This window comes from Carassius auratus, chromosome 48, assembly GCF_003368295.1.
Source record: "Carassius auratus strain Wakin chromosome 48, ASM336829v1, whole genome shotgun sequence".
Classification (NCBI taxonomy): Eukaryota; Metazoa; Chordata; class Actinopteri; order Cypriniformes; family Cyprinidae; genus Carassius; species Carassius auratus.
Window position 1 is genome coordinate 5,765,371 of NC_039290.1, and position 20,564 is coordinate 5,785,934.

General features: G+C 36.0%; 1 protein-coding gene and 1 pseudogene across 3 annotated transcripts; one reads left to right on the plus strand and one right to left on the minus strand.

Annotated features, from left to right (window-relative positions):
* Positions 1-1,145: 1,145 nt before the first annotated feature.
* LOC113065626 (tumor necrosis factor receptor superfamily member 9-like) lies at positions 1,146-7,241 on the plus strand. 3 transcript variants are annotated; one of them, XM_026237042.1, is made up of 9 exons: positions 1,146-1,481; positions 3,469-3,609; positions 4,288-4,404; positions 4,594-4,731; positions 4,861-4,939; positions 5,031-5,098; positions 5,180-5,233; positions 5,366-5,503; positions 5,578-6,150. In XM_026237042.1, exons 1-9 carry the CDS (start codon positions 1,415-1,417, stop codon positions 5,676-5,678), a joined length of 903 nt encoding a protein of 300 aa, XP_026092827.1. In that variant the 5' UTR covers positions 1,146-1,414; the 3' UTR covers positions 5,679-6,150. The 3 variants fall into 3 exon arrangements, with proteins under 3 accessions (XP_026092827.1, XP_026092826.1, XP_026092829.1); XM_026237041.1 differs by lacking the exon at positions 5,578-6,150 and adding an exon at positions 6,252-7,241 and having other exon boundaries at positions 1,151-1,481; XM_026237044.1 differs by lacking the exon at positions 5,578-6,150 and adding an exon at positions 6,252-7,241 and having other exon boundaries at positions 1,154-1,481; positions 3,465-3,609.
* A 1,240-nt stretch (positions 7,242-8,481) lies between these two features.
* Positions 8,482-10,783, minus strand: LOC113065627 (uncharacterized; annotated as a pseudogene).
* Between the last annotated feature and the right edge of the window lie 9,781 nt (positions 10,784-20,564).

Here is a 20,564-nt window from a genome sequence, read left to right on the forward strand (position 1 = left end):
AAAAACAGCCAGGATTTAAGTTCTCTACGAAATTGGTCAACCTTTGTGTTGGTTTGTGTTTTAATATGTATTAACTCATTATTTCAGTTTTTTAAACTATGGTATTGATTTATTGTTGTTAGTTGACGCAAGATAGCCTGTTTGTGAAATATGGATTTTGCATTTGCCAAGTTTTGCATTGCTTACTGTATTACAAAATGTGTCTCGTACCAATTATTTTGTACAAAGTACGTTCATTAAAATGCTTTCATTACCATATAACATGCTTGTCATGTTTTTTCTATGGGTATATTTTCTTGTGTTACCGTAAAAAGAAAGAAAGAAAGAAAGAAAGAAAGAAAGAAAGAAAGAAAGAAAGAAAGAAAGAAAGAAAGAAAGAGAAAGAAGCAGCAGCTAAGAGGTCACCACTAGGGACAATGACCAAGTAATCACCTGATTCTTGACCGGATTCTCACCGGATGTATGTTATTACAGGTGTCTTTGTTCATTGCCACTATATTACTAGCTTCCTTCAAGCTCCATTCTAATGCCAAGTGTAAGAATGAAAGATTTTAAATATAGGCTTAGGAGGAAGTCGAAAACGATGTGCAGTGGAGTTTCTAAATGTGGATGACATAGCAAATATGTTGTGCTCCTTCCTTTGGACAGCACTGAGTCATGATGTGTCACTAACCAGTTTATGTTGACTAGTTGGCAAAGTACAAACTACTCACAGCTTCTTTCAATGGTAAAGTTTGAAATATCGTTAAATGTCACTATATGACGTCATATTCATGACGTCGTCGAGACATATTGCCTTTTATTCGTTTGCCTCTCTGTGCTCACATACTGTATTTTATTTCACCCAAACTCACAATAAAACTGTTTTCATTTATATATGAAAAATATGAAATACAGACTGAAATGTGGCCCTTTAAGACTACATTCAGCGTTCCCTTCCAAGATGTTAATCTGCATAAAAATCCTTATTTCTAATCGAGCCGACGTCTGATGAAATCAAATACACATCACATAAGCAAAGATACATTTAACATGTAAAATTAGAGAAGCAACATAATTTAACTGAAATTGCTCCTCCTCTCTGCCGCTTGCTAAGAGAGAGAGAGAGAGAGAGAGAGAGAGAGAGAGAGAGAGAGGTATGCGCGTGCTTTGAAAGAAAGAACTCTCGCCAGTGCGGCAGTAGTAGCTACCAGCGAGTCGCTAATTTTGTCCAAAAAGGCGCTATATTTGTCGCTTGTTTTTTTAAAAAAAGTCGCTAAAGTTGGCAAAACGTAAACTCTATATAACCCGATATGAAATGTGTGAGTAGAAAAACATGCGGCCACTCACGCGGATGGATGTCTAACAGAGGAGAGCGAGAGGAAAAGCCCCTCCTACCAGTTCAATGGTAAAGCTTTTTTGTGATCTTTAAATCATGAGCAAGTGGAAATTCTCAACTTATTGCGCGTTTGCTTCGAACCAGGACCACTACATTCAAAACAGTAAGAGAATATTTTTTACCTGTCACTATTTATCAGTACGAATCATATAGATAATTGTTTCTATGCTACATCTACAAACATTTGTGGATTTTAGAAGTTGACTGAGACTTTTGTTTTACTTCACTGTTCACTGCGGACAGAGCTGAATGAATTGATGAAGGAATTACACTTTTAATTATTAACATTAATAATAATAATTGTATATATATCTGTAGAGGGCATTATAATTAAGCGAATTTCTCTAAGACCATACATGCCACAGTTATAAGGATGTTCTGGATGTTTTTAAGTTCTGCATGCCCTGTACAGAGCACATTAAGTGCTTTCTCAGAGATATCAAATGTTTGGAGGTTTGATAATAAACACTCCCTCTCCTTGGGTCTTTAAATATGACTGATATCGACAGAATGATTACATTTAGCACTTTTAAGGAAATATGGTAATGTTTTGTAATAATCTTTTAAATCTGACTTATTTTCAAATTGTTTGTCATATATAAATATCTCAGAAAAATGTTATGGGGTTTCAATCCGGATTATGACTTTTGTTACGAAACGGGGTATAATTTTCATATTTGTCTTCTGAAGAGGACACCAGGACAAACATCGTGTTAATCAGGCATTTTGGGGAGACACAACAAGTCAATAGGAACATAATTATAGATGAATATTCCTATGAAATATGAGATATTCTTATGAAAATGTTGCCAAGTTATTACTCCCAGTATTATACTTCTTTTTTCATTATGAGTATGTCACCCGAAAACAGTAATATGCAAACCAGATGCAATATATAGATACATTGTATGGGAATACCAACTTTATGGAAATTTTATGCACATATTCCATGAAGTATAGGGTAGTAAATCAAATCATTCATCTTTCATAACGTAGTTGAGAGTTTTTACAAAGTATGGTTTAATATCCTGAAACCTAAAAACTAACAAAAAAATTGTTTCATGTCTATTTTATTTATTTATTTAGTCGCGGCGTCCTCTACAATTAAATAAAATAAAATATGAATACACATATTTTGTTCAAAATGTTTTTTTTTCTCCATTTGTTTTTTTTTATGCTCCAACCAATGTAATGACATAAAAGAGAAAAACAATAAAATAAATAAAAAATAAAGATCACAAACTTTTTTTTTTGGTTCTCATGAGGCTATTTTATTATACAGAGATGGGCACTCCAGAGACTCGGACTCGACCTGAAATGACTCCAGACTCCAGACTCCAGAAAATGACTTGTACATATTTTAGATCACATAACAAGCGCTCGGGGTCATTTAAATATATTATATTATATATATATTTAGCTCTATAGAGGCTACTATAGTATTGTTTATCTAAAGCTAAACGCGCAAGCCCTTTCAGCTCCGTGCGCTTTCTCTCTCTCGGGACGCGGCCCGGTGCGGATGACGCGGTTATTTTAACATCACCAGAAACACGGAGAGCTGCAAAATTACAGATTTCTTTCACTAAAACACGGCAGAAAAAAACTATGCTGAATTTAATTTGATTGAATACCCCTGACTTCAAAAATAAAGAATTTATTTGTATGGATTTGTAATATATTTTCTTATGTGTCATGGTAGATAGGACTTTTATTAAAGAATTTGATTACAGAAAAACTGTTTTGAAAGTGATAATGGATTAAAGCATATAACAGGCTGTATGTAGCCTACATTAACCTTACATCTTAGCACTTCTTTAAATAATATATAATATATTTTGTCTATAGCCTATAAAACAGTTTTGTATGACGATTTCTATACATGAGGATTCTGAATTGGATTTTTTTTGGCAAGCTATTAAAGCACTTGAGACTTGACTCTGACTCATGACCAAAGACCCAAGACTTGACTCAGACTCTAACTTAATGACTCGTAAACACCTCTGTTATTATATAAAATATTATATTTGTATTATATTATTTAATAATGATTTTTCTTAGTTGTAATTTTTTTTTATTTCTTGCCCAGGAAGAAATGTTGGCTGCTACCCGAAGACTTCCAAGGTTTTTGCTAATATTCAGTTTAGTACTGAACTGCACTATAGGTGCTGACACTGGCTGCGATGACTGGACTCTTAATGGAAGTGATGTCTGCTGCAAGAAATGCAAGCCAGGTACAGAGACATTACCTGACTGCAATGTACTGTTATGTAACCTAACAAGATAAATGCAACATTTATGAAGGTACGATTTCACGATTTACCACTTTCAAAATAATTGATTGGAATATCGAAATGCCAAACAGCAGATTACATGTGAGTGACCAAGTGAAGTTTCAGATCATTTTGAAAGTGTCATGAAAAAGGATGTGGTTTAGCACTCGAAGGGAAATCCTTGATGGGTTCTGTCATTGCATACAGATGATTAGATCATCCTTAGAGAATCTGAAAGGTTGTCCTGGAAATCTTACTGTAAATAAGGAGTTCTGTAAAGCTTGCTTTAAAGGTCCAGTTTCAAACATTCACAAAACATACAGTGGAACTAAAATTTTAATATTATCAGATGAAAAGATTTAACTTTTGTTTGTTTTATATTTTTCCAAATCCTAAAACATTTTTTATTGCTGGGTTTTTAATGAGATGGGGAAAAAATCCCCTCGCTGACTTTTGGACATGCTTTTGTGATCAGAGTGCTGAAGTCATGAATGTGAAAGTGAAAGTGAAGTGACATGTGGCCAAGTATGGTGACCCATACTCAGAATTTGTGTTCTTTAACCCCTCCATGAGTTTATAAGAATCACATGGGTATGAGTTTCATTGGCCATGCTAAAAGTAGCTGCTTTGTGGTTACAGGGAACCGCTTGGTGGAGAGATGTGGAAGAGACCCAGAACATCTTTGTACCCCCTGTGAACCTGACACTTACACAACCAGTCATGAATACTACTGTTTGAGATGTACCCAGTGCATAGGTATGATCCAGTTTTACATCCTCAATGCCATTTTAGTTAAGCAAATGAAAATTTAAGGTTAGGATATAAATTATTTTATTGATCTGCATCATCATGAGCTTTGACACTGTATGTGCTTCATACTGAGTACATAATGCATACATAACGTCATACTGACTGAGCTTTAATATTTCTGTTACACGTTTGCAGGTAAACAGTTTACGCTTAAACAGTGCACTATCAGCAGCGATACCGTCTGTGGATGCAAGGCCGGATATCGGTGTGGAAATGACAAATGTTCTTTCTGTGTTACGGAATGCAAGGAGGGAGAGGAGCCAACCGAAGAACGTAAGAATTTAATCAAACTCCTTTTCTTGTCCATCTCTGATTTAATAAGTCCTCAGGCTGTTTAATAGCAAATTACTTGCTGTTTCGCTGTATTATTTTCAATTAAATTCTGTGGTTTAATGTTTGCAGGATCTTGCAGAAAATGTCCAGAGGGAAAATTCAACGATAAGATCCACAGTGTGTGCAAAGAATGGACAAAAAAAGAAAAGTAGAGTTTCTTTTATTTATTTACTTTTATGTATTTTCTCAGAAATGCATTTGTCATAAATGTCATTCCAACTTTCGTCTTAATTCTCTAGTTGTCCTGATGGACAGACTTTGGTCAAAGGAAATGTTACCAGCGACAGTATGTGCACACATTTAGAAGGTAAGAAGTAAATACAGGAGAAGAACATAACTTTGATGGCAAGCAACATACTGCTGCATAATCTAATGTTTTTGTCTACAGTTTTTGTTACAGAACCTAAACCTAACCAAAAAACTGATTTGATGGATAAGAAAGGTAAATGAGAATATCTAGTAAAAAAAAAAAAATAATAAAGAACATAGCTTCATGTGCTCAAGTTAACTGGACTGCATAGCTTTCAATATGAATGTCAAATTCTAACCTCAAGGATAATTTTGTTTCTTCTAGAACCAAGAAAATGGCTTCCAGTTTACATTGCTGTAGGGATGGCAGGGTTTGCTGTCCTTTGTATCATAGTATCAGTGGTTGCATATGTAAAGGCACAAAACAAAACAGAGAAGCGAAAAACAGATACCCCTGACCAAGGTACTATTTAAACCTGTGTGTCCATTTTGTCTTTCTTATATGCCGTTCTTAGAATAAAACTACCTGTCACGTAGGGTTGCCACCTTCAGCGAGGCAAAATAAGGGACACCCATTCACCCTTCCCCAACAAAAAAAAAAAAAAAGGAAAAAGAAAAAGGACCCAAATAATAAGTGAGGAACTCACAGCTCAACAATAAACCACAAGAAAACATGCTCCTGTATGTAAACTTGTCACAGAATACATTATTATTGTTATTTTTAATTGTATTATTTTACTTATAATTATTATTTATTATTAGTCTTAGCCAGTTCTGCAGCTGTAACCTGTGATGAATTGCTTCTTCTTCTTTTTTTATTATTAATCTGCTTAAATTAGGACTACATCATTATGTAATTATTTATTCCATTTTTTTCTAAATAATTTAGCACTTAAATGCCATTAAATGGCAAATTGTATATGATAAATATGATGATTTATTATTTATGACCAATATAAATGTTCAAATGAATAAATAGGGACTAACATTAATTCTAATCTATTAATTCATCTGTCTAAGAATATAATAATTATGTCTACCAAGCTCTGATAATGTATGAAAGATTATATCAACAGACTATCCGAATTTTAATAAAACAATAGGCCGTTACCTTTAGAAGCATGGATTTGTCTGTCACTCTAAAGGCCGGGTGGCAACCCTACTGTCATCATAATGTCTGAATTTACACTATTGCCATTCCTTTCTTTTAGACCCCTCAGAGTCCAGGATAATGGTTGTTGAGCAAGAAGACTGTAGTTTCCGTCATCCTGAGCAGGAACAGGGTGGCAGCTCAGAGTCCATCAATACGCAAGACTCAGAGTCTAAACTCATAGTGTGAGTTCACTAGACAGCCTTGATTTTCTTATCTGACTCTAGCATTGCTTCAAGAACGAGAGGGCACAACCACTGAACATCTACTAAACTGTGAAATACATACTTGACTGGGTGTCTGTCAGCTATTCCAGTTTGTGTAGAAGTGATAAATGGGAACAAAATGGGTAGTTTCACATCAGAGTTTTTAACTTCTGAAGTATAGTGCACCTTAATAACACATAGATGAGAGTTGGTTAATGTAGGTGTGCAGTAGCAGACAACACTTTTATGAGAGTAGGCGTCATCTACTGGCGCTTGAGTCACATTTACAGGTCAAAGCTCTCTTGAAATACCCTGGTGGGCTTCCCCACTTTTCTGTTAAAAACATCATAAAAAAAAATAAGTAAAAGCTCTTTGGACAGAGAACAAAGAGGATAACAGAAGAACAATGAGACCGTTTTAAATGGCATGTTTGCACTTTAACTATTTTTAATTAATAGTTCTTTGTCTGATTGTTTATATACTGTATATATAAATCAGCAGGGAAAGCAGAGTAGTGTTGACTGATCTGGCATAACTAAACATTTTACCTCAAGATTTTTGTGTTTATTTTACTGTTTTGTACATATTAGGATTTAAAAATAAGTAAAATTGTCAACTCAGGCCATTCTAAACCCTGGGTTTACAAAATCATGACTTGTTGCTTTTCATTCATTCACAGTTCAGTGTTAACCTGGGGTTAGGAATTGATTTAGAGAACTAGGTTTCGACTCAGGTTTCACATGATTCATTTGTAAATTCCGGGTTAAAATTCTTATTTGCATATTTGAGTTGTCAATTCCATTGACTGGATAAACTTTAAATTAAAGTCTCGCTCATACACATCAGTTGGGCTTTTGCTATTTATTCCTGACTGTGCCTTCCAGTTTACCTTAAACAGACTTTTTGCTGTAAAATTAAAATAGTCTCTTTGCTCCAGTTAATGTGTTTTCATCAGTGTTTGACAGTTTCCCCTCTCAAACACTAAAATAAAATAGGGCACTGAATATTGGGATAACTGTACAGACCGCATGAGTAATAAATGAGGCAAGTACTATTTAGGTTATAATTGGTGGTTTGTAGGCCGTTATGTTCTACTGTAAACATTGCATCGTTACACACTGTATACATTTTACTCTGCAATATGAGGAAACCGCACAAAAGATGACAACCTGGTGTTAAGGTCAGTAGGGAAAAAACCTATATAATCAAATAGAATGCAATAACGACCCTGTGGCAATATGTATGTTGCACAGCTTGTGCTGTAGGCTATATTGTAAATACATTTGCTGTAAATCAAAACTCCCAGTTTACCCCAGGGGTCACAGAATCCATGCGTTAGGGACTTTCCTGTAGTAAGTTCATGAAGCAGATACTGAGGCCATTAAAAGTTACTGGGGACAAAATCCTCTAAAATTGCCAAAAACATTAAAGATTTGGAGTTTATTTTCAGAGGTTTAATAGTACAAAAGGTAGCGTCTGATGGTTTTACAGAACTAATCAATTCTAAAATTGTTTAGTTGACTTTATATCCTGCTGACTCAGGGAGAGTTTCCTAATGACCTAGTTTGAAAAATATTTACTGCATCTGTTATTAATCTAGAGTTCACCTAGGGATCATGATGGATCTTTTTGGATAATGGCGTCATTTTCCTTCCACATCTAGACTCTAAACACACCATCCCCACATGCCAAGTTAATTCACTCTGCAGCCACAAAAAACCCAACAACCTTATTTGGGTCCAGGGAGGTTTTCTGAGGCCGTTAGGATGAAACAAAACAGCTGGTGGTTGAGCAATGTGACGATGGTACTTGTCTTTAACTTCCACAAAAAGTCAAGCTGTTTAATGTCAGTTTATGCATCACTACTGCATTTATGTAAAACCCTACACCAAGTTTATAAGACAGCTCTCCCTCTTGTAAATAAAAATTAAAAAAATCCCTTCAGTTTCATTTTGTGGGAAGACGAGGTCTCTGTGGAACTTGATGTTCGAGGTGCTTCCCGCAGAGATTTGCATGAATTTGTTGGTATTAGGGAAAGTCTTAACCTCTGCCTACAGTCTAAATTAAATGTAAAAGTAAAAAGTGCTTATTGATGTACATCAAGAAAGATATGATAACATATATTCTTAGCACTCAGCATCAGTACAAAAATACAAGAAAACACATGGAAGTTTAAAAGTTAAAGTTTCCTCCAGTTTGGTAAAACTACTGTAGGGCATTTATCTACAGACTATGCTGATGTACACCGCAAAGAAGGAGCAGTCTCGTAAACCGGTGAATATTCAAATAATATTAAGAATACTAAACCTTTTTTTTTTTTTTTTTTTTTTACAGTGTGAAAGCAGGACTTTATACAAATAAGAGACATTCTTACATACTGAAGGCAACTATTAGAAATTAAAATAGCACTTTGGACAAATTAAGACTAGTTTAGTTCCGGGAATACAGGAATTAAAAAAGAATGCTTGATTAAATATCTTAAGAGATCAAGAGTCATGTAGAAAAACTCCAATGAGGATCACTCAACCATGTGCCAACATCAAAGCGTAGTATCACTTCAGGTTTTCCCAGAAGTCAAAAGTGTAATACCAAGTACCGCTAGTGGGAGCTTTCCCTCTGTGGTGAGACACTAGCCTCTAACCAGAAGGTCAATAAAAATGAAACAAACTAATAGTGCATGGCATGACAAACAGATGTTTAGTAGTAATAGCATTATCTGGATGGAGTGTCCCTGTTTTTTTCAAGTTCAAGTGGATTTGTTGAATAAAAAAGTATCCCTCTTGGAGAAAGCAGAAGACTGGAAAACCCCAAACTCCCAGGACGTGCATGCATTTCTTTAAACTAATTTGGTTATCAATTCATTATTTCAGTTGATTTCACACTTTTATACTGTATGCCCATCATCATTGCTGCTTGCAGTTCTCTTTCTGTTTTGCATTTTCCTTTTTCTCCTTGGGCTTTACTCGTCCCAGTTTGTCACTCTGTCGTTTCGTGGGGGGCACAAATGTAGGTTCTTCCATGGGGCTGTTCAAACCTATTTGTGATGTTTGATTTTGACATAAACCTGTAAATGAACAATTTATATTTATTCCTTGCATAAATATATTAGAAGTTGTTGTGTTATGTAAATAAATCAAACCTCCATTCATTTGTTCTGATTCAGCTGAATACTTTTGAAAGGTGTGGTCCAGCTCTTTAGCAATATATCTGATGGCTTGCTGTTGCCTGTGGTGACACCAAAGGATGTTAAATGATATTACCTGAAAATGAAGCAGTAATTCATAGAGAAAGGAGTGATTTACATTGTCACAAAAATCTGACTAGGGAGTTGATTGTCTGGGATGAAGTCATCAAATGAAGACCTTCGGAATCCAGTCTGTGCCTCTGAATATAAAAACAGCGAAATTCTAAATCAACATTTTTTGGGGAATTTTTTTTGTACATTGAACACATGGTAATGATGGAGCTTGTGAACACAGTTGCTATTGGGATGTGCACTCCAGTTCAACAGCACTAATATCAGAATGACCTGTCCCAAAGAGATGCTTGGACAAGGCAGTTCTGCAGAGGTGACATTTGAAACTTTCAGATGGTTGGAATGTTTGCACAATAATAAAAGATAGTGTCACTCTAAAACTGACTACCTGTCTGTCACATGTTGCTCTCTCATTCTCCCAGTATTCTCGAACAGGTTCCAGCTCACGAGACCTCTGTTTAGCCTTAAGCTCCTGTTTCTGAATGAAACGTGCAATTTCCTGCACCAAAACGACAAATGAATATTCACCCCTATTCATGTGATGGGAAAGCAGCCCTCTCATTTATGCTCTGCTTACCTCATCTTGAGCAACCTGTGCCACTATGAAATCTCCAATAGGACAGTCCCTTCTAAGAGGAGAGGTATCTTGCTGAGTCTATGAAAGAACAAAACAATTCTGCATATTTTCACTTTATTTTAGGAATTTTTACTACTGTTACTGATATGGATATTAAACAGACATTTGCTGCAGAGCACTAATAGAGCTGGGTGTTATGATGGTACATACCAGGGGTGTCCAGTTCTGCTCCTGAAGAGCCACCTTCCAGCAGTGTTTAGCACTAGCCCTAATTAAACACACCTGATCTATCATGTTCCTGGAGCTCCTCAACACTAAACAGTTTGAATATCTCCTTTACCTGACAGTCCAATTTCTTAGGGGGCTTTCACACTGGCAGTTTAGTGCGGAACGGGGCACGGTTCGCATGAAAAATCGCTAACGTGAACGCTGTCATCGGACGCTGTTGTGCGCTGTTGTGTGGTTCACATGAATGTGCAAGCAACACGGACTCGGGTGCGCACTTGGTAACTGTCGATATCATTGTTTCCAAAACACACTAGAGAGCCGAGGTTGATTCCACACACTCCTAAAAGTTAATTAAAATTAATTAAAATTAATAATAATAATAAACCAAAACTGCAGTAGATATATTTGGTCCTGTAGCTCCCCTCTTCAGCTGATCTCTCCTCCTCTTCCTGAATCCTGTGGGCCAGCTCCTCATCCAGTAGCACTTGCTCCAGCTCTCCCAAGTCAAGAGCAGCCATTCCACTCCTAAGAGCAGGTCCTGGCAGGTGACAAGTGCAGAATCACAACCAGATAATGTGAAGATGGGACACAGGGTTTTAAGACCACCATCACCTTCAGCCAGATGGGCCTTACCCATAGGTGTCTAATCCTGCTCTCTTTGATGGCAACTGTCCCACAGAGTATAGCTCCAAAACACCCAGTAATCCCAAAGACCTTATGGTTCAGGTGTTTAATTAGGGCTGGAGCAAATTTCTTCTGCAAGGTGGCCCTTCGGGTCGGGGTCAGGATTGAACACTTTTGGCCAAGACAGTTGAATGTTGATTTCCATTCGATTAAACTCATTAGGAATCTTACTGGGTGGATTACAGCCATATAAACTTACCTCAAAGGACACACAAAGTAAGGGTCAAATCAAATAGAAAATGCAAGACGAAATCTAGAAAAAACAAGAATATTTAACGCTGAGGTACTGAAAAGGAGAAACTGACTGACACTGAGAAAGAGAAGCAGATGAGATTTTGAGGTTTTTGAGAAACAAGGATGAGATCAAGTCTCAGTGGAGAAGGGATAAAGCTTGAGAAAAGGAGATGTCACAAAAAAAAAAAAAAAAAATGGCTCAACTCCCGAGATGTACACTGGAGGCACACAGGAATGGACAGGAGTTCTTTTTTACTGATTGGAAAGCAATGATTAGATGTAGGGACAGGCTTGGCCACACTGTAGAGCTCAGAGAGGGGTTACCTGCTCTGGAAGAGCACCCACTGCAAAACTGGAGTCTTTGCATCCGTCTCTCCTCCCTCTTGCTCTCCCTCTCCAACTCTTCCTCTGTGCTTGATCTCTCTTCCTCGAAGGTCTGCCAGCTCTCACTTTGACTTTGCCTCACTCTACACTCTCTACACCTGTGGCCTCGGTCTATCCTCCTTTCATCCTCCTTTAATGATCGAGCTCTCTGTCGTGAAATGTTAAAACTTAACAATCTCTTGAAGCTCTGTTTATGCCATTATAGAAATACAGGTTTTATTGTAAGACACAAAAGATGTTGAGTAACCATAGAACTTTTCAAACAGAAAACAAACATGTGTGAACTGGACTTTGGATTAGTCATGTTTTGTGGGGCTTAAAAAGCAAATGAAGCAGTTGACTATATGTCATACTGTCATAAAAAATAACCCGTGGTGTCACATTATTTTAGTGCAAATCAAATGCAGGAACAACAATTTGACTAGACAAAGAAGATGCATGTGACAAGGCGTTGAGACATAGTCATGATCATAGTCATTTATCAACATGATCTTTCGCAATTTAGGCTTTTAATAATCAAATCAGACTCAATCCAGATGATTTAGTTTATAGTTATACTGTGGGGTTCAGGTTAAGTGTCAATGCAAGCGTGGCCCCCTTGACATGTTATTTAGATTTATCACTCTTAATAGTCTACACAATTTATGTCCATTATGAAAGAAAATACTGAATGCAGTAACCAATAAATGTAAATGTATTTTATGTTCAGAAATGCAGCTGTCACACAACAGAAACAGTGTCAGTGTGAACACAACAGGAGCCTGCTGTCACAAAAGAGCGGCCTACCTAATAAAACTGTTTAAGAAATTCCACTTCATAAAAACACTTCAATAACACCATGGATTTTGTTACAGAAAAGTATTTTACCTCTACCATCTTTATTTTGGTAAGTGCTCCTGTGTCTCAAATAAAGCTCTTCCTCTGCTTGTATCCTTTTTGCTATTTTCTAAAAAACAAAAACAAAAGCTTTAAAGATCACAATGTTCATTTGGGAGAGTGAGGATCCGTTGTTGTTTTTCAAAAACAAATTTTTAATAAATAGAGAAAAGCATGTAAAGTATGGCTGAAGATTGTATTTAGAAAAAAAAAACTATAATAACTATAATAGCTCAGAAAGATATAGATTTACAATCATTCAGTGATGACACATCAATGTGAAACCCTCAAACCTAAGAGTGGGTTGAGTGACTAAAAATATATCCGCTGATGCACTCAACAAGGCACCAGCGATAGACAGCGCGCGTCAACAGAGGGGAATTTCCACGCTTACGTATCAAAGGCCTTTAGACCTGCACTTATAGCAAAAAGCCCACCATGCAGAATCTTCAAAAATCCACATGGCTTGCAACAAACGGGGGTCACATTTATCACACGGCTGACCACAATGACTCATGTTTCCTCTGACAAAGTATGGCTGAAACATATTTAAACTGAAACTAATACAGTACGATTACCACCAGTGACCTTGTTTTTAATCTTCTCACATGACTACAAAGGAAAAACTTAAATACTTCAGCAGCTGGGCTTAATATTTGTAGGTCTTCAAAATTTGAAAAAAGGAGAAGAGTTAATAAAGAGATGGTCAAGTTGTTAAGGTTAGAGGCTTTTTTTTTTAAGTAGGAATACCTCAACTGGCCACAAGGTGGTGCAAAGGCGCCACCTTGATATAAATATCAATTTTAAATACATTTTAAAAACACATATTACTGTTCTTACTGCATTTTTGTTGCACATAAATGCAACTTTGGTGAGCATAAGAGTAATTCTTACTGATACAAACATTGTAAACTGTTGTGTATATCAGAATATTAAGACCTTGAAAATGATTTCTAAAGATCTGTTGCACTTGATTGTTTCAGCAAATGATGTAATAAGACCTCATGTAGCATTACTGTGACAATAAAGTGCACACTTGCACAGAGAGATCATCTGATTTGCCTGTAAAGCAACCCATCACAGTTTGTTTTGATGCCGTTTAGGGGCGGTATTAGGCTGACATGAAAAACATTAACTGAATTATTGATGCATTGATCTCTGCGAATGGCTGTTCAGAGATCAGTCTAAAACTAAACTCACATGAGACATGAGAGGTGTTGTTACCTTACGTACTGAAACGCCCTTGTATTTTTAGGTGTCCACTGTCCAGCCCTCCTTAGAAGTATACAAAAGACAGCTGAATGTGTCAATGCTGAATAAACTGATTTTAAGCGTGCATTAAAAAGCTTTAGGTATGGCAGATGAAATTAGAGAAATGGGACTTACTTTCCTGCACCTGCAGGTTATGAGCTAGAGCTCCATCTTCCAGTACAGCAAAACACTGGCACACTGCAGAGGAAAAAACAACAACACCAAATTAACAGGCTGTGAGAAATGCCTACTGATCTTTTATCAGTGGTATTTATGATTACTTCAGATTATAAAAGTATAGTATCTGTAGTTTATTAACTATGACTAACTGGTATTTGAGACTGTAACTGGAGACCTTTTTTTTTTTTTAGAGAAATACTGGCAGACATTTTGACTGTGTTCGGAGACTGTGTTATTTCATGTCTTCTAAGCACTACATTTGTGAAGCCTCATATTTCAAAAAAAAAAAAAAATAAATAAAAAAATTATACATACATACATATATATAAATATATATATATGTATATATATATATATCCCTTAAAAAAGTCTTAAATTCTTTATATACCAAGTTTAACAATGAGACGATCACATTTCATAAAGCAATAATAACTGTCTGCATGAAAAAAACTGACCCTGGAAAGTTAAAAACCAGTGGTTTAGTTCCCACAAGTGTCAAATTTCATTTTAAGCCCTATGTTAATATAACTGACAATCCAGCAAAGCTCTCTTGAAAGCAGAAAAACTGTACTAAAGTGTTACTTATTTGAGATCTAAAAGTGGAAGGACTTCTGTTCTAGTTGGACGAGGATGTGATCATGCATTATTTTCTGTGCGAATCAGTAGTATTTGATGCCGTTATAGAACTAAACTTTATTTTTTTATCAGAACATTCCTTTAACAAGCAGCAAAAACACAGTGTATCATGTCAGTGAACTCCGAATTAAACAAATGTTCATGTGAACCTAAAAGTACAGTTCTTGAGCATCTCTCAAGCTGACAAGAAACCACAAAATACATAAATGCTGCTTATATGAGAGCTCGGCGTGGATCTTTTGGAGCACATTGCAAAAAAAGTTAGATAAACACCTCTAAATAAACACTAGTCCTGAGTTGCTGTAAATAATTAGCATGATTTGCTTGATATTTTAAGGAGCGATTCTGTTTAAAGTTGACTTATTTAGTTAACTGCCATTTTCTTATCTCTACAGAAGCCTACCGTATACAGTGAAGCTAATAAAGCTCAGTACAGTATTCTGCACATTGCAGAATCCTTCAGGCGGTTACATCAAATAACTGTTGTGGTGAATGTTGAGTAGTGTCACAGTAATTGACTCAGTGTCACTGGTGTTACAAAAAAAACATATACAGCTCTCATAAACACACTCATGGCAAAAAAAACTTCAACAATCCAGTCGTGCCTCCCCTCAGGATATCCACAGTGTTCACCAAATTCAAATTTAGTAAAAAAAAAAAAGCAACCTCAAATTTAGTGATTTACAGGGCGGCTGAGTTTCTGAGGGGAATACAATCTGTAATTGACAAAACAGGTGGAGTCTGAGGCTTTAGCGCTGGACCTGCAGTCGGGACAGAGAACATTACAGACCCTGAGAGCAGTAAAAGTGAGCGCTTTACTAAATCAAGAACCCTCCATCAGTGTAACTTCTGTATTAACTCTCAACAGGACTAAAACTTCTGGATGCCCTAAGCAATCATGCTGAATTACAGTAGAATGACCATGATATCATAATGGAGACATTCTGACTTCAGTACAACCTCTGACCTGAGCAGCTGGGGGAAATCTATATACTAGCCATCTCGTCTGGTGGGGTAAAACTACTGACCTCCTAAAAAATGGGAGCAGAGAGAAATAACCCTTCTGTGGGGTATCCCGGGTTAAAATGCAACTGTTTCAGTATCCATAAAGACAAATGTATTTTCAGCTTGATCCCACCTTCTGCATATTGCGATAACCTATATAAGGTTACACAAGCACCTCCCACAACCACATCCACCCAGAGCTCAAACACATACGCCAGCACACAGGAGGAAAGGTTTCCAGATGTGCCAGCAGCAGCAAAAAAGACACCAGCGGAGCAGAAGGATAGTGAGATTGGTGCTGTTTACTTTGGAAAGGCAGAAGGAAGGTGTACAGATAAGAGCAAAACATAATGGTCAGAGCCTTTGTCCTCTTTTGAGACATCCAGGTTCTCTGTAGTCTCAGTAGCTGGTTTGTTTTGTCCAGCAGCCAACATACTCTCTGCCCGGATAGGACATGACAAGAACTGTAACATCATCAGAACTACACAGCAAAAAAAAAAAAAAAAAAAAAGTGGACCCAGATATAAATACATACATACATACACACACATATATACATACATTTACACACACACATATGTTTTGTGAAAAGTGGGGACATCCCATAGACCTAATGGTTTTTATATTGTGCAAACTGTTTATTCTATGGTCCTTCACCAACCCTACAGCTAACCCTAACCCTCACAGGAAACTTTCTGCATTTGTACTTTCTCAAATTTATAAGCGTTTTTGAAAAATGGGGACATGGGTTATTGCCTGATTAGTCACCCTCTCCTTGTAATACCTGTGTTATACCTGTGTCATTATACAAAGTTGTGTCATGATATGTCAAAAACAAGAGCACACACACACACACACACACACAGCTTTAAGTTCATAATTGGGATGCTTTCCTTGCTACTATACTGTATCTAAAAAATATTGCAAAAAAAAAAAAAATCATTTTGCTAACTTTACAAGCATACTCATCCGCAAGTCACAACTAATTAAACACTGAAAACTGAAGTAATGATGCTGAAAATTCAGTTTTACCATTACAGGAATAGAAAATATATATTAATAGAAATATAGTTTTTTTTTTTACAGCATACAGTATTTTTAGAATATACAGTATATTAATAGATTTCACAATATTACTGCCTTAATGTATTTTATATTGAAAAAATACAGCCTTGATGAGCTGAAGAGATTTCTTTCAGAAACATTAATAGAATCTTTTGAACTGTAGAGTACATGGCATCTATTTTTTTTTTATATACACCAGATTAGAACCCATTTCATTCAGTTACTTTTTACTCAAGCAAAATCTGTTATTTTTTTCAGACTAAGGTGTTTACATGAAATGGATGATTTTTCAACTAATAGCCCAATCATTACTCTGTGTTATTTAATTATAGCTACAGTTCATAGGAAGAATAAGACAGCAAACGACAAGTGAAGCCTACATGCTAGCATGAAAGTCAAGTACATACACCTACAGCCAATGATTAAAAACATCTGGTCTGATTCCTTTAGTCAAAACGATCCTGATAACACAAGGCAAACAGAATGGACTACTGACAGTTGCATTTAGTATGTTGATTAAGTTCAGGAAAACACGTTAGTCTTCTCTCCAAACACTGATCCGTTCTTTAAACTACACCTTAACTGATAAGACTCTTGACAGCTGTATCTACCCCCATAAGAGTTCAGGCAGTGCTGGGGATTTCTGCTCATCTTTATCTACAGCTGAGGAACTCCAGAACACCTAACAACAAGATGTTCTAAGGCTCAAGACTCTAAAATCAACAAAATAAAATAACACTCACAGATTCTCACGCTGACTCCATTTTTATCCAGGCAAGAAGGGGGAAGCTGTATTCCTGTGTTACTTTAAAATTCACTAAACAGCTGCTAACCTGCACTCATACACTCCGGTCATTGTAGGAGGAGGGATATGAGCCTGTAGACCCAGTTCTAGCAGCGATTTGGTTTAGTAGATCTGATCTCAGCCTTCATGTGTCTGATTGGGGCGATGAGTGGTTTGGCAGGCAAGAGGGTGCGGATATAAAGTTTTCAAACTAGTTTTGCAGAAGCCAAGCCAAAAAAAAACTCTTTTTTATTACAAAAACAGGCAAAACATATGTTTAAAAGCATTTATGCATACTTTAAAAACGTGATACAACCCTTTAAACATAAGATGCATGCAAAACTGACAGAGACACTGATACGAAAAAATTGAGCTGAGAAAATAAAAAAATTAAATAAAAAAAATAATAAGACTTTTGAAAAGTTGTAAATTCAATTCAAGGTTATTTAGCGCTTTTTACGATACAAATCATTGCAAAGCAACTTTACAGAAAATTAAGTTTCTACAAAATTTTGTAGTAACTTATAAGTGGTGATCAGTTTATGTGCAAATGACAGGAATTTTCAGAAGAAATGTAAACAAGACATAGTCTACCAGAGACGATGAACACTATTAGCAGCAATTATAATGTGATTGCATAGTAAGTAGCAATAAAGACAATTTAATGTGTCCTTGCTGAAGAATAAAAAAAAAAAAGACACACACACACGCATGCACACACACACACATACATACACACACACACACACACACACACACACACACACACACACACACACACACACACACACACACACACACACACACACACACTTCAGCAAGGACATATTACATTTTCATAAGAAAAAAAAAGATATAGATATAGATATAGAAATAGATATATTTATAAAAATCTGTTTGGGCACAGGCAAAACAATGAAATCTTGGTGTACAAAATGGGAATGTAAGGAAATCATCATAAATGTTAAGCCCTCCAAAAGAAGCACTGGCTCAAGCTCCTTTCTACCGGATTTTTACCTAAGAGACAATACTAAACAGAGCCATGTAGAAAGTTTTTAAAGACAGCTATTTTGTTTCCAAGATATACAGCAGATGTCTGAAATGTTAATCAGATCTAAACAAAAGCATGCAGCACACGGGTTTTATTATCAGAATGAGACATTTGAAAATCTAAGACATCAGAATGGGAATCAACAATCAAGCCCCCCCATCATAAGAGCAAAAGTCTGCTAAAATGAATTAGTCTGCAACATACACATGTGTAACTTTGATGCATGTCGGGCAGGTCTTACCCTCCTGGACTCTGAGCAGGTTGCACTGATCCACTTCCAGCTCTGCCATGATTTCTAGCACTGCTCAACAACTCATGCCATTCAGCAACACCTACCAGTAGTCTCATGAAAGAGAGACTCTGCTTAGTGCGAGACTGACTGGGCCAAAGTAGTTTATTTGGTCACTGAGTGTCCCAACAGATACACGGTTCAGCACTGGCTCATTAAATATGATTACTTATGAGACTATCCTTCACTGCAAAGACAAAGCTTTTGACAAACTACTGCTAAATTTGAATGAAGATTTGTTGCCCTGTCTGTGAAAATGCAGCTAAAGTCATTTCTATGTGATTTACTGTGTTTTCTGTATAAAATCATCCTTCATAAGGTAAAGAACATTCTGTGAAAATGTAACATTAATATCTTTATTACTGACTACGACAGTGTCAAATATTGAAATTAATGATTGAAATCAAATTTTGATGCTCATTTCACAATTATATTATGAGGCTTTAGCCTGGATTTCATAGAAAGGGTCACATTTATTCATGCACTATTTATAACATTTATAAAATATTTATTATTATAATATGTTTATAATATTTAAAAAAGAAACAAAATATGCTCTTTAGTAATAAAATGTAATACAAAGGAAATAACCAAATAACGAGCTGTTTTATAAAAAGATCTGCAACAAAAATTAAATTAACAAATTCCTTAACTAAAAATAAAAAGTACTGGTTTAAGAAATCATCAATAAAAAAAGGTCATTTTAAATTAAATAAGTCATTGCTTTAAACCACAAGCAAAAAAAAAGTATAAAATAAATAAAAGCATTTCTTTAAGAAGTCACCAGTAAATAAATGCTAACATAAACATTAAATAGATGATTTAAACAGTAAATATATTACTGGTTTAAAAGAAACTACATTTTAGACATAAATAAACAAAATAAAAATAAATAGACTCCATCAGAGCAGAAATTGTAAGCATGAATAAACACTGTCTGAAGACAAAATATACGACAAAGCAGCTAATACAAAAGAGCCAAAAAAAGAACAATACTGAAAACATGATTCACTACAGACACAAAACACCTGCTCTGCGCACTCCTCTTCTCTAAAAACGCTCTTTTCTGTGTCCAACTACTTGTTGCATACCAGGGCTACTCGAAAAACTTCTCATGAGCTCATACTTGGATTTGGCAGTGTCTCAAACGAGCCTTGACTATAATTGCCAAGTTTCTCCAACTAGACTGCCTATTTTTGACTACGAGATGTTTTGGCATGAGCGTCCACAGGGATGGGAAGCCAGCGCGGACAAACTTCACGCTCCCTCCCTCGACCAGCACTCGCTTCACACTTTTGCATCCAATCACATCAAACTTTAACATAAATATAATTTATTCATGCATATTGAGAGGTGTGGGATGATTTTCTGCCGTCTACTGGCGCTCGAGACTTAAAATTCATGCATTTTGAAGGAAACTCGTCATTTTTCTATTCCTCATGACACACTTTTTGTTCAATACACATACACATGATATAATTATGTTTTGTCTATTGTATTTCAAAACATTAAACAAATGTTGAAGATAATCATCTGGTTTATGTTGTCCTAGAAGACTAGGTTTAAAGTTTCCATGCATTTCCCTACTTGAAACTGAATAATACTAATAAATAAAAATATTTAAACAGTTAAAAATCTGTCATTGCTGAATTGGACGATTAAAAAAGG

Coding starts and splice junctions, on each gene's coding strand:
- LOC113065626 (XM_026237041.1), top strand. CDS start 1,415: ATGAGCAAGTGGAAATTCTCAACTTATTGCGCGTTTGCTTCGAACCAG. Junction 4,405..4,593: donor GAGATGTACCCAGTGCATAG/GTATGATCCAGT, acceptor ACACGTTTGCAG/GTAAACAGTTTACGCTTAAA. Junction 5,234..5,365: donor TGATTTGATGGATAAGAAAG/GTAAATGAGAAT, acceptor TGTTTCTTCTAG/AACCAAGAAAATGGCTTCCA.